Below are 13,940 nucleotides of genomic sequence, written 5' to 3'. Positions count from 1 at the left end.
ATAAGGGACCTAGGAATCCCGGCACACCCCTCACACACCAGGCCCTCCTCATCGGTCACAATGTGCCTGTTAGGCCTTCACTCCTCTCCCTTCTAAGCCTTGGAATGAGTAGGTGCAGTGCACCATAGTGGTTGAGAAATTATACCCTAGGAGTCAGGCAGACAAGGGTTAGGGTTTGATTCTATTACTCACCAGCTCCATGTTCCTGCCAAATTGCTTCCCATCTATGTAACGGGGATAATAGTACCTACCTCTGAGAGCTGTTACTGAGGATTAATTGGAGTTTCATATGTAAAAAGTGCTTAGCACATATAAAGGGAGTACTTAATAAAGAATAACTAATATATATATATATATATAGCATTTAATGTGTACTACTGGGCAAAGTATCTTATCTCTTTTACAGAGGAGAAAACTAAGATTGAGAGAAGATAAGTCACAGAGTGAATTCCTGGTGATGCCACGGCTTGAAGATGAAATTCCAGACTCCATGCTCTTAAACCACGGAACCTATTTCTACAGTTACTACTACTGTTGTTTTGTTGCTGTTGCTAAGTAAACATTGTGTTAGATCTAATCTCTTCCTTACAGTATTCTGGTATCCAGTAGTTCCTAGACAATTCTGCTGGAAGTTGGGGGTGGACCAGGAGCCTGGAGGGAAGAACAGGGATAGAACTTGTTCCTTAAGGACAGATCTGAGTAACCCCATAACCCTGTTTACCCCAAGGCAGGACACTTGGCGGGCTATTTGTTGACATAAATCGAATGTTAAAAATTGCCCAGAGGCGGGCCACAGGGGCTCACACGTGTAATCCCCACACTTCAGGAGGCTGAGGTGGGAGGATCGCTTGAGCCCAGGAGTTTAAGACCAGACCAGGCAACATAGTGAGACCATGTCTCTACAAAAACATTTTTAAAATTAGCCAGGATTGGTGGTGCGCACCTGTAATCCCAGCTGCTCGGGAGGCTGAGGTGGGGGAATCACTTGAGCTCAGGAGTTTGAGGCTGCAATGAGCTGTGATCATGCCACTGCACTCCAGCCTGGGTGATGATCTCAATTAAAAAAAAAAAAAAAATTGGCCGGGCGCGGTGGCTCAAGCCTGTAATCCCAGCACTTTGGGAGGCCGAGACGGGCGGATCACGAGGTCAGTAGATCGAGACCATCCTGGCTAACACAGTGAAACCCCGTCTCTACTTAAAAATACAAAAAAAACTAGCCGGGCGCGGTGGCGGGCGCCTGTAGTCCCAGCTACTCGGGAGGCTGAGGCAGGAGAATGGCGTAAACCCGGGAGGCGGAGCTTGCAGTGAGCTGAGATCCGGCCATTGCACTCCAGCCTGGGCGGCAGAGCGAGACTCCGTCTCAAAAAAAAAAAAAAAAAAACATTGCTCCAGCCAAAAACCTGGACTTCCAATCTTGACTCCTCTCTTTATCTCAAACCCCATATATAAATCTGTGGATTCTATTTACAAAGTAGGCCCAGCACCTGCCCACTTCTCCACTCTTCAGGGCCCTCACCCTGGACCTGCCTGCTGCTGTCTTGTCCTGAACCTTCACAGCAGCCTCCTCTTTGGCAAACTGCCCCCCAGCCCACTCCCACTCTGCTGACCACATGCAGCAGAGGGAGCCTGTGAACTGAGTCAGGTCACATCCCTTCCATGCTTGAAATTTCCTGTGGCTCCGTCTCTCTCAGGGTAAAAACCTAAGTCCATTCAATGCCTTCAACGCCTTACAGATCTGCCCCATCGCCCCTCTGCCCTCATCTCCTGGCACTCTCTTCTTTGCTTCCTCCCCTCTCAACACTCTAGCTCCCTGAAGCTCCTCAGACTTACCAGACACACTCCTGCCTCAGGGCCTTGCACTGGCTGTTCCCTTTACTTAAAACACCCTTCCCTGCAGACATCCCCAGGACTCCCTCACCCCCGTCAGGGCTTTATTCAAATGCCAGCTCCTGGCTGGGCACAGTGGCTCACATCTGTAATCACTTGGGAGATTTCCACCTGGAATCACTTGGGACACTTTGAGAGACCAAGGCAAGTGGATCACTTGAGGTCAGGAGTTCGAGACCAGCCTGGCCAACATGGTGAAACCCTGACTCCACTAAAAATACAAAAATTAACCGAGCATCGTGGTACCCACCTGTAGTCCCAGCTACTCGGGAGCCTGAGGCAGGAGAATCGCTTGAACCCAGGAGGCAGAGGCTGCAGTGAGCAGAGATCATGCCACTGTACTCTGGCCTGGGTGACAGAGTCAGACTCCGTCTTAAAACGACGACAACAAATGCCAGCTCCTGAGGAGGGCCTGACCTGGCCACTCTCGCTAAAATGGTGTGTATCCCCCATTCCCACTTTCTTTTTTTCTTTCTGCTATCATTTCTAACATATTAAGTCATTTACTCATTATCTCCCCTATTATAAAGCTCATAAACTCTTTGCAGGAGGGACTTCGGTCTGCTCTGCCCACTGCTTTATCTCCAGTGCTTTCAACAGGGCTTGGCACATAATTAGGTGTTCAATAAATGCACTTGTTGAGTGTCTTATAAAACTCAGCTTGAGGGTCTGATGGGAGAAGGAAGAATTGAAGTAGGAGACTTGTTTGGCAGTTCAGGAAGGTGAGTGGGTGGGGTGCAGAGAGGCAAATAAATAACACAGGCTGAGACTTTGTCACAGACATTTCTTGGAGCAGATCTCGTGCCCCCTCCCCCGATGACAAGGCTGGGTCTTTGGCCCCCATCCTCCCCCACCACTTCAGCCTGCACTGACACTAACAATATTGAGGTCACAGACTGGCTTAGAATCAAGATCAGGAAGATATGTGTTGGGGTGCCTCCCCCAAATCTGGGGGCCAAGCATCCAATCTGAGGGGCAAGCGGCTGGGAAATTGGGCCTGGGGGCTCTAGGGTCTGAGGTCTGCCTGGCTCCCAGGGCGGCCCTCCATGCACCCCTGATTTGGGGGCAATGAAGGGGAATCATGGATCAGAGGTGGGTCTCAGCAGGGAGCAGGACTGGGGGACCTGGGAGAGGCGCTGCTGGGAAGTGGTGGCCAGGGGACCTTTCCCCAGCCCCCACCGCTTCATCTGCAGATCCCACAGCACCGTACAGCACTCTGGTCCCCCGTCCCACCCCTCCCCAAAACGAGGTAGGTTAAGAATGGAGCTTCCCCCCTGCCCACCACGGAAGGGGGGAGACCGAGGCACAGAGAGGGGCATGGGAACCCAGGCTGCCCCAGCCCCCAATCCCTCCACCCTCAGCTCTGGTGGGTCTGACAGTGATGAGAGCTGGGCAGAGTGGGGAGGGGAGAGACACCCCGCTTTTCTCTCACCCATCCCAGGGTCTGGTTGGGAGTGCTGAATCTCACAGGTTCCGGATGTAATAAATAGTTAATAATTTAAAGGAAGAGACAGAGGACCTATCCCTTGAACCCCAACAAGGCCATCCAAGTCTGGGTAATGAAGAAAGGTTAAGTGCACAGTTCCAGATGCTTGGGGCCAGATGCAGGTTCCAAGCTCACACAACACTGAGGCTGTCTTGCTCCAAGACCTTGATGCCCCCATACAGGACACCAGATCTTCAATCCACTGGAAGTCCCATTTCACTTGGGGAAAAAAAAAGCCTGTGGCACTCCCCCCTTGCACAGAAGAAGAGACTCAGCGGGCCACAGGCTTTCAAACTTCCTGAAGCAACTTCTAACTCTAAAGTGGAAGAGAGCCAGGCGCAGTGGCTCGCGCCTGTAATCCCAGCACTTTGGGAGGCTGAGGCAGGTGGATCACAAGGTCAGGAGTTCCAGACCATCCTGGCCAACATGGTGAAACCCTATCTCTATTCAAAATACAAAAAACTAGCCGGGTGTGGTGGCACATGCCTGATATCCCAGCTACTCGGGAGGCTGAGGCAGAAGAATGGCTTGAACCCGGGAGGGGGAGATTGTGGTAAGCCGAGATTGTGCCACAGAACTCCAGCCTGGGTGGTAGAGCGGGATTCTGTCTCAAAACAAACAAACAAACAAATAAATAAATAAATAGGAAGAGAAGGGGTTAATGGAGGGGCAGAACATAAAAGGTGGAACTTGAACCTGGACTAGGAATTAAGGTTGAACTTGAAGGAAGATCTGCAAGGGTGGGGGCTGTGGGACAGCAGAGCCATACCTAGCCTGAAAGGTTCCATTGCACATACTTCCAAGGGCACAGCATGGCCAGCAGACTGGTGTGACTTCCAGCTCCTCGAAACCCTGGGCTGTATGCCTTCACTTAATGAAGACTCTGCATAATCATCTGTGACAATGCTGGGTCCTAGACATGACAGTGACGGAGCTCCTAGTTGGTCCCTTTTTTTTTTTTTCTTTAAGAGACAGGGTCTCACTACATTACCCAGGCTGGTCTCAAACTCCTGGCCTCAAGCGATCCTCCTTCCTTGGCCTCCCAAAGTGCTGGGATTACAAGGCATGAGCCACTGCGCCCCACCCTGGGCAGTCCTACAATGAGTTCCAAATGCAAGGGATCCCACCCTAAGATAAAGGGGTAATTCTGAGGATTGCTGGGGGCTTGGGCTGGGATCCTTGGGACCAGAATTCCAGAGTCTGGAACCTTGGAGTTTTGGGGGCCTATGGATGGCAGGATTCAAGGGGCAGCAGGTCTCCAAGGATGGACAAGTGGGGCTGGGGGAATCGGATGTAGAGGCATCTTGGGGTTCATCAGGCTAGAAAGGTTTGAGTCCAAAGAAATATGGGGTCTGAGGGTGCTAGGGTCTTGGGGCACCGCAAATCTGAATGCCTCTGGTTTGGAGGGACGAAGGTCTTGGATCAGGAACAATCCCAATGTTGTAGGGTCTTGAGCCTTGCATTTGGGGGTCAGTGGCACCTTTGGGGTATTGGATCCGTGCTCCTAAAGTACCTTGGGGTCACTCAGGGGCTGAGGGCCAAGGGGGTCAGAGGTCTGGGTCGCCATGAGCACCCCATCTTCTGGGAGCTGGATTCCCAGCCCTTAAGGGGTCGGGAATCTGTGGATAGAAAGAAGCTGAAGATTCCAGGGCATTTGGGGTCTCAAAATCCAGGTCCAGGAGGAACTGTGAGAGGGCTGTTTGAGAACTCGAGACCAGTATCACGGGCCCTGAAGTGTTGGTAGCCTTCAGTCGCACATTTGAGGGCACCAGGCACCTCTGAGTCCTATAAATGATATCCAAAGCTCCTGAGAACCCTGGCTTTGGGGTGGGTGGACCTATGGAGGTCTTTGATCCCTGGCTTCCAGAGCATCTTGGTGTCTGATATGTGGATCTTGGGGGCTCTGGGATGGGCATCCCAAGTCATTTTGGTAAGAGAACATCTCGTGTTTGAGTATATCCGAGCACTCAGTGCATCATAAGGAGTCCGGGGTCCTAGGGTGTCTGGGGGTTCCCTGGACATCTTAGACTTCAGTGTTCCTGGATTGGAGGCCAGGTCTGCGGGCACTCAGTTGTGGGCAGATGTTGGGGCAGCATCTGGAGATTCCAGAGCATAACAGAGTTTCAAACTCTGTTTGAAACTGTCCCGGGGGTCCTGCTGTCTCAGGGGTCCTGAGACTGTAAGAGTGTCTCAGATGTGGGGGCACCAGGTCTTAGGTGAACATTCAGGGACTGTTTGGGGGTGACTCTAGGTCCTATGGTCTCAAGATCTGATCTGGGAGTTGAATAAAGGCAGAGTCAGGTATGGGCAAGTCCTGACTAATTGTGGGGCTGTAATCTGAGGGACATGGTGCCAGGCGTGACCGGGGTCTATGTCGTTCATTTCAACAGGGACCTGCCCTTTCAGGGATCTATGCGCTCCCTGGCCCTTCTGAGATGCAAAGTATGGGGACGCCTGGAGCCTCCTCGTGGGGTGTAGGGGTGGGGGAACGCCAGAACTCAGTACGCCTGGGACCTCTTGGACAGACATCCCAATGAAGCTGGGGCTGGGGTCTCTCAGTCCTAGGTTTGGGTTCCAGGTTCCAGGTCTGAGATCTCTCAATCCAAACTCAAGCTCCAAGTTCCGGATGTGCCTAGGTTTGGGTTTTAGGTCCGAACGGAGTCCGGGGTCCTGGACCCTCAATTTTGGGTCCTCGGGCCGGCTAGGGGACCCATCAGGCCGTCCTCACCGCGCAGCCTCCTCGTGGCGACCCCCGCAGCCGGCGCAACCGCATCGCGCTGCGACCCAGTGGCACGCGCGCAGGGGCGCGTAGCAGCAGAGGCAGGGCACTGCCAGGGAGAGCGCGGCCAGAGCGGCCCAGCGCGCGGCGGGGCGCGGGTGGCCCGGCTCGCAGGCGCACGGGTCCGAGAAGTCGCCCTCGGCGTCCGACAGGCAGTGGTAGAGCAAGCTCTCGGCGCACCACAGGCAGCTCAGACGGCGCACCAGGAGGCGACCCGGGTCCGGGGCCTCTGCGCAGCGGCCGCCACGCCCGTCTGCTCTGCGGCGGAAGAGCGCGCGGCAATGCACACAGCGCGCTGCCTCCTCCGCCTCAGGGGAGGCCTTGGCAGGCGCAGAGGCTGGGCCCGGGCCGGGGGGTGGGCGAGCTGGGGGCGCTGGGGGCGCAGCCTCGGTCAAAGGGGCAGGTAGTGCCGCTGGGGGCCCCAGGGCGGCGCCCCTCAACGCGCCGGTCTTGGCGAAGCGCACGACGCAGGTGGACAGGGAGAGGGGCGCGGGTGGCCCGGAGCGCCGGTAATCCTCGTAGCCGCGGCCGCCCCACCCCAGGCCCCCTGCCCCTGCCAGGGGCTCTGAGGGCTCCGGAATCCCCGTGAACGGTAGAAGCGGCGGGTAGCTCTGCAGGACGAAGGGACAAAGAGATCAGAATCCATCCCAGTCTCAGCCTCAAGGATCCAGTTCCCTAGCGCACTCTTGGGTCTGGGATTGAGATTTTCAAGACCCCAGCTTGCTTCTCTCCCAAGGTCCCTCAATCCCCACTTTTCTCCAGGGACAGACAGAGGAATCCACGCACCAACCCCACACCTTTAAGGACCCAGAGGCCGAAGGTTCCCAGTCCTGTCCTCTCTTAAGATCCAAGAGCCCCAGCTCCCAGCCCCCTCCATCTTGAGATTCAGGGGTTCTGGACCCAGCCACCTCCTCCTTAAAGACGCAGGAGTTTGGTTCCTGGGCCCCTTTTACCCTCCTGGGTACTGACTCGCCCACCCTCCTCGTTAATTTAACAGTCCTCTTCCAGGAGTTCCCCAAATATACACTCTGAAAATGGTCCTAAACCTCTCTGGACTTCGGAACCCCTTAAAATCTCCAAGAGCGCAAGGAGATTCGGGAAGCCCGCACCCAAGCCTCCAAGAAACCCAGGCCTCCAAGCCTCTCCCTATTTCCCCGCCGCTTTCTCCCAGTCCCGCCCAGTTATCAGGTCAGCCATCCCCTGGAATCTGTGGTTTTTCACCCCCCTGAACCATGGCTCCCGCTCCCTTTGGGTCCCGAGTGCACCGCCCCATTCCCCCAGGAGCCTCAGGCTCTCAGGTCGCACCTGAGCTGAGGAGCGGCGGCGCTGGGGGGGCGTGGTCGGCCCGAAGCCTGAAGCTGACTCCATCGTGATGACGGGGGCCGCAGCGGCGCTGGGAGGCGTCTCCTGGCGGCTGTGACTGGAGGAGGAGTCGCTGTCCACGTGGGACTGGAGGAGATTGGCTGCCTCAGAGCGGGGACACGCCCCCGCACAGCCGATGCCCTCCCATAGACCCCCTCCCATTGAGAGCGAGGGCTCTGCGACCAGGAAGGACTGGGTTCAAACCCTGGCTCTGTCACTGGTTGTGTGACCTCCGGCAAGTGAGCTCACCTCTTGGAGCCTCAGTTTCCTCCTCTGTAAAACGGGGATCCTAAGAGTACCTATTCATAAGGATGCGGTTAGGGCCACTGTCAAGGGCACAGCACATGCCTGAAGTACTGGGAGAACTGGAAATGCTTATTATTATTTTTGTGGAACTCTTTTCCTGATCTAACCAGCTCGCCAAACCTGCAGAACATCTAATGGTCTTCCCGCTTCTCAGAACCCCTCTCCCCGGGGCAGCCAGCTGCCTTCCTCTCTCACTCCCAGCCCCACACTTTTATTGGGGCAGTCCCACCCACTCTGAGTGCTCCTCTTCCCATGCAAACCAGCCTCTGTTCTGAAACTAGCCGAAACATGACTTCTCAGACCCTTAGCTTCCTTTCTGTCACTTGGGCATAACTCCTACCTCATCTGCACACTGCCTTCAATAGACATTCATTGAGCACCCACAACGTGCCAGACTCACAAAGACCACAGTGCAGATTCCAGAGGGGGCCTGGACAGCAGAGCATCTTTCCCGGGTAAGCGCGCGATGCACGGGAACTGTCTGCAACTGTTGTGGCCCCACTTCATCTCCCATGACCCTGGAATCCCCCCGCTTTTCTGCCCAGGGAATCAATTTTGTTCCTGCAGGTGTTTTCCGTAACTCCCATGGTTTCCAGCAAGTGCCAAATTGCACCCGATATTATGTGCATTCATTCATTCAGTTTATTCAACACATATTTACTAAACACTTACTGTGTGCCAGGCACTGTTTCAGGCATTGGAGACACAGCAAGAAACCAACAAAAGATCCTTGCCGGCCTGAAGCTGACATTCTAGCATGGGAGATAGACCATAAACTAATAGATAAGAAGAAAATAGGCTGGGAAATACGCCTGTAATCCCAGCACTTTGGGAGGCCAAAGCCGGCGGATCACAAGGTCAGGAGTTTGAGACCAGCCTGGCCAACATAGTGAAACCCCATCTCTACTAAAAATACAAAAAATTAGCTGAGCACCTGTAATCCCAGCTGCTTGGGGGACTGAGGCAGAAGAATCCCTTGAACCTAGGAGGTGGAGGTTACAGTGAACCAAGATTGTGTCCCTGCACTCCAGCCTGGGTGACAGTGCAAGACTGTCTCAAAAACAAAAAAGATAATAGTAATTTCAGAAAGGAAATAAGGAAAATGCTTTAGAACATGGGAAAAAATTAGCACTAGACAAGGGGCATTGATAGATTGCAATTTTAAATGGAATACTTAAATACTCAGGGAGGCCCTATCTGAGAAGTTGATATTTGTGTAAAGCCCTGAAAGAAACAAGGGAACGAGCCACAAGGAAATCTGTGAGTGTTCCAGGCAACAGCCAGTCCAGAGGCGCTGGGGCAGGACTGTGCCTGCCATGTTAGAGTAAGAGCCAGGAGGCTGTGTGGCTGGAGCCGAGTAAGCAAGGGGGCCAGACACACAGGGCCACATGGCATGGGATCTCATATGCCACTGTAAGGACTTTGTCCTTTACCTGAGTGAGCTGGAGCCCTGGGAGGGTTCCGAGTGTGGGAGGGGCATGATCTGACTCAGCTGTTGGTAGGGATCCTCTGGCTGTGTGTGGGGGAGGGAGGGAAGGAGCTGACAGTGAGAAGCTACTGAGATGGTCCAGTTGGGAGATGAGTTTGGACGGTACCAGGTTGGAGGCAGATTGTGATGGTTTGGAAAGTGGAACCAATATTTGCTGACAGATGAGATGAGACGCATAAAAGATAAGAGGAGTCAGGGATGACTCCAAGGTTTAGAGCCTGAGTAACTGGAAGCGTGGGGTTGCCATTAATTTGTTCATCCATTTACTTTTAATATTTATTCATTTTTATTGCTTATATATATATTTTTTCAATTTTCTGCCTTTCCACACTAGAATAGAAGCTCCAGGAGGAAAGGAACTTTTTGTTCACTGATGTAACCCAGTGCCTAAAACACTGTCTGGTATACAAAAGGTGCACAATAAGGACCTTTGAATGAATGTGTGAATCATGACAGGGCAGAAAGACTAGAATAACTGGGATTGAATTGACGCTCATAGTTTGGGCCCAATTTTGTGTCCCCAGCATGTGGCATGGTGCCTGCTATACAGTAGGTGCTCAAGAATGTTCATAGAATCAACACCCCTGCCCTCCCAGCAGAGAGGCATCCTGGACACTCACCGTCAGAGGGCAGGGGGTCTCTGCAGTATCCTGGGAAGGAGAGGAGGAGGAGGAGGAGGAGGAAGAGGAGGGGGTGAGTGAGCCTGGGGCAGGGAGAGAGGCAGAGAGTGAGTTCCTTGAGCCCAGCTTCTCCTCCCGCTCCCAGGTCAGCCCCCAGTGCACACCACCTGGGCTGCTCACCTCGACCCAGCGCGGCCAGCGCAGCCAGCAGGCTCTTCTGGAACTCATCAGCCTCTGCAGGGCTCTGAAATGTCAGTCCAAACTTGCAGTCACCCAGGCTCCAGTGGTGAAAGATGGGATTCACCTTGTTGTAAACCAAGCCTGGCTTCAGGGTACACTCCAAGGTCGTCTGAGGGGCAGGAGGAGAGCAGGGTCAGGTACCCCAACCCAGACATGCCTGTGACATCTCCTCCATCACCAGCCCTCATGCACACACCCTAGTGTCTTCTTACACCTAGGCCACCAGCCCTAGGTGTAACCCTGAACCCTGATCAATGCTGATATGACTCCCCAGTTTTACTTGTTTTGTTTTTTGAAACAGTCTTACTCTGTCACCCAGGCTGAACTGCAATGGTGTGATCAGGTCTCACTACAGAGTCAACCTCCCAATCTCAAGTGATTCTCCCGCCTCAGCCTCCCAAAGTGCTGGGATTACAGGCATGAACCCCCACACCCAGCTACGCCCAGTTTTACTGAACACACCTCTGATGCTCAAATATTTTCCCAACCCCTGTATTTTCCTAATACCTCCCGCTGATACCCCTGTAGAAACCCCGAATCTTACTGAATGCCCCAAAATATTGTTAACCCCTTTCTGATAACCCAGCATCCCCACTCTGGCTCAAAAATACTTCCCAGACTTTACTGAACATCTCACAATATTATTGTTAATCCTCTTCTAGTAATAATCTCTGGAAACTTTACCCAAAAATGTTCTCTCTCTTTTTTTTTTTTTTTTTTTTTTTTTTTCCAGATGAGCTTTCTCTGTGTTGCCCAGGTTGGTCTCAAACTCTGGGCTCAAGCAATCCTCCTGCATCAGCCTCATGGGTGGCTGGGATTACATAGGCACTGTATCCAGTGCTTACCCCAAAATAGTCTTATTAAACTTCCATAGATTCCCCCTCAGATGCTAGCCAACACCCTATTGGTGTTCCCTCAAATCCTTGCTTAGTATCACCATATTCTTTCACTCCATTTCAAATCCCCCCACTGACTCCTGCTCTGAAACAAAACCTTTCCCCCAAGCCTTTCACACAATCCATATCTTTCTACTGCATCCCTAGCTGAAACTTCAACACTGTCCCTCCACATTGTGCCAGACAGCCCAGTTATTCCTGATAAACCCATATATAGAATTGTCACCCATCTCTGACACTTTCAAATGGACCCCAGCAAATGCTTTCCTACACTTAGGGCAGACAAGGGCCAGGAGGTGTAGGGCCTCGTGGCGAGGATCTCTGAGCAAGGTGGAGGGTTTTGAACAGAGGAGGGACATGGTCTGAGTCGGGGGGTGGGGGGAGGCTGTGCCCCTGTGGACCAGACAGGGGGCTGGAGAGGGGAGCAGGAGCAGTACAGGGAGACAACGAGGAGGCTGCTGTGATAGTCTGGCTGGAAGTGGCAGTGGACTGGACCTTCCTAACACCCCATGTATCCTGCAATTCCCAACTCTTATCTACAGGACAGATATTCACTCCCAAACTTCACACCCCAGCTTGATTTCTGGGCTGAGAGGCAACCTGACCTCTGCTCCACACACCAGCCCCACTCCCCTCCCTCCCCAGGTCCCTACCCTCCCCGCATGCCCCAGGGTGGCTCACTTTCTGGTCCCGGAGGCGCTCCCCGTGGATGACGTAGTGCCCCTGGCGGGCCCCCCCCTCGGGCCTGGCCCCTCGGACCCGACACACGCTCACCTGGCTGAGGCCCCCGCCCCCCACAGGCAGCCAGCCCCCACTGGAGTCATCTCGGGCCATCACCACAGCTCGGACCCGCACCATGTACCTGCAGGAGGTGGGGGGAAGGACAGGGACAACACAGTCATGAGCTCAAATCCTGCTCTCCCATGGAATGTTCCCCTAACCCTCATCTCCCCTCCAACTTTATCTCTCACGTCTGGGTCGACTGCACCCTAAGCTAGCGATACCCACCTTCAACCCCATGGCCACCTTCTTCCACATGGCTCCTTTCTTCCTCATGCCTTCTCTTCTCTCCCACCTCTATCTTCTTCTCCATGTCTGCCCTTTCTCTCTGTACCCACCTTTCCCCCATCTCTCCGTCCCCACCCCCACAGCCCTGGTGTTGCACTCCCCTCCCCCTCCTGCTCATCCCTATTACCCCCTTCTCCTCCCTCAGCACATACCCACAGCCCCACCCAGTGCTCCCCCTCACAGCTGGGTGCCTGCGCATATATATTTTCTCTGGGCCCATCAACTCAGCTCCCGTTCTCCCACCCCTGCCTCCGCACCCTGTCGTCCAGGTCACAGGCTGGGTGAGAAACCCAGGCTCTTTCCCCCCCCACCCCTTCCCGGATTTATGAATGAGACCGGATGCAAAGCTCACTGAGTCACCCAGCAACGGGAGATGGGCAGGGAACAGGGAGAGAACCAGAAATGGCCAGAAAGAGAGGCTCAGAGGGAGATGGAGGCAGAGGAAGTCAGAAACGGGCGACCGAAGACACATCCAGAGAGCATTTCATTCACAAAAATCAAGGCTGCTCCCTCAGGCCCCAGCCGAGGGAAGCCAGGGGGGAAAGATGGGATTGGGGGGGAGATTGATCCTTCCTCCCTCTTCCCTTCCCGCCCCCCAGCCCCAGCATCCTTCAGAACCATTTTACCCCGCCCCCCAGCTCAGGGGACGTAGCCCTCCGCCCAGTAATCGGGATCAGTGTCCAGCCCCTCACTGCCACCCAGCACAGGGACCCTGGCGTCCCAACCTTAGGGACCCAGACGAGCTCTAGCCCCCTCCCCCACCTGCAGGCTGCTGGGTTTCCCCGGCCCTTCGGGAGGGGAAGGGGCGGCCGCAGCGCCCCCAGCCCCCTTTTCTCAATGGGATGGGATTTTGTGAATGAGCAGTCACGTGACGCTGCTTCCTTTGTCCGCCCGCCTCCCCCGACAACAGGTGAAGCAGGGAACGAGGGCAGGGGTCCCCCCAGGGCCTAACTGGAATGGGGCACTGGGATTTCAGCGTGTCCTACGCTCCCCACACATCCTGTGTCCCCCGCGGGGGGGAGTGGTCCTCAGCGTTCCTCAATGGTGAGGGTCCAGGACGGAATTTTGTGAATGGGGCTTCCTCGGAGAAAGTCCAGACCCCCCAAATGAAGATTGGTACCCCGAATGGCTGCCGCGCAGTTTGAGGGGTCCCCACTCCCTAGTCCTCCCAGCCGGGGCCTGGGGGGCGCCTCGGTGGGCAGAAGGCGCAGCGCGGTCCTGGCCGCCCCCTCATCGGGGCAGGCAGTCTGTCAGCCCCCGCCCCCTCGCCCCCCTCGGCACCTGCCTGCGAGGCTCCGGCCGGGCTCCGAGCGGCGGCGACGCGGCCTCCTCCTCCTCCTTTTCGTTCCGGCTCCCTCGCTGGCTCCGGCGGCGCTGGAGACGGGCACCGGGAGCCGGGGCGAGGGGGGAGGGAGGGGGAACCTGGAAGACGGGTGGGGGGGGGAAGGGGCGGCTGGGGGAGGGGTAAGAGCGAGGCGGGCTTACTTGCCTGCTGGGTCCTAGAGCCCGGCACTAGCTCTAGCGAGCAACCCCCCAGCCCCCATTTTCTTAAGATCCAGAGGGGATCCCCCACTTTTCCACCCATCTGCGCCATTGGTCTCTAATGCTATGAGGAGGGGATAGGGGCAGGGACAGGGGCTGGTCTCAAGGTTCTAAAGAGGCGGTGGTCTACGCTGTGGCTTCGAAATAGGAGGGGCTGAGTGCCTGGCAGGGTTCGATAAGGGGTGGGGCGAGAAGGGAGCCTTCACGTGTGGGTGGGGTTGGAGGGCCTGGGTATAACGAGGTTTGGATGCTGAAGGCGAGGACT

General features: G+C 54.9%; 1 protein-coding gene across 8 annotated transcripts; it reads right to left on the bottom strand.

The window, feature by feature from the left end:
- Positions 1-2,651: 2,651 nt before the first annotated feature.
- On the bottom strand, positions 2,652-13,939 carry SPRED3 (sprouty related EVH1 domain containing 3). 8 transcript variants are annotated; one of them, XR_013410600.1, is made up of 7 exons: positions 13,415-13,939; positions 11,747-11,927; positions 10,110-10,278; positions 9,930-10,012; positions 7,458-7,601; positions 4,473-6,763; positions 2,652-3,725 (listed from the first exon to the last, which is right to left on the bottom strand). XR_013410600.1 is itself a non-coding variant. In XM_077982602.1 (6 exons), exons 2-6 carry the CDS (start codon positions 11,921-11,923, stop codon positions 6,098-6,100), a joined length of 1,239 nt encoding a protein of 412 aa, XP_077838728.1. In that variant the 5' UTR covers positions 11,924-11,927; positions 13,419-13,549; the 3' UTR covers positions 2,652-6,097. The 8 variants fall into 8 exon arrangements, 4 of the variants coding, with proteins under 4 accessions (XP_077838728.1, XP_028695464.2, XP_077838729.1 ...); XR_013410601.1 differs by having other exon boundaries at positions 13,419-13,549; XR_013410602.1 differs by having other exon boundaries at positions 2,652-3,739; positions 4,854-6,763; positions 13,419-13,549.
- Between the last annotated feature and the right edge of the window lies 1 nt (position 13,940).

The sequence above is a fragment of the Macaca mulatta genome, chromosome 19, assembly GCF_049350105.2.
Source record: "Macaca mulatta isolate MMU2019108-1 chromosome 19, T2T-MMU8v2.0, whole genome shotgun sequence".
Classification (NCBI taxonomy): Eukaryota; Metazoa; Chordata; class Mammalia; order Primates; family Cercopithecidae; genus Macaca; species Macaca mulatta.
The sequence above is the reverse complement of the archived record's forward strand: the minus strand, read 5'-3'. Positions and strand labels throughout refer to the sequence as shown.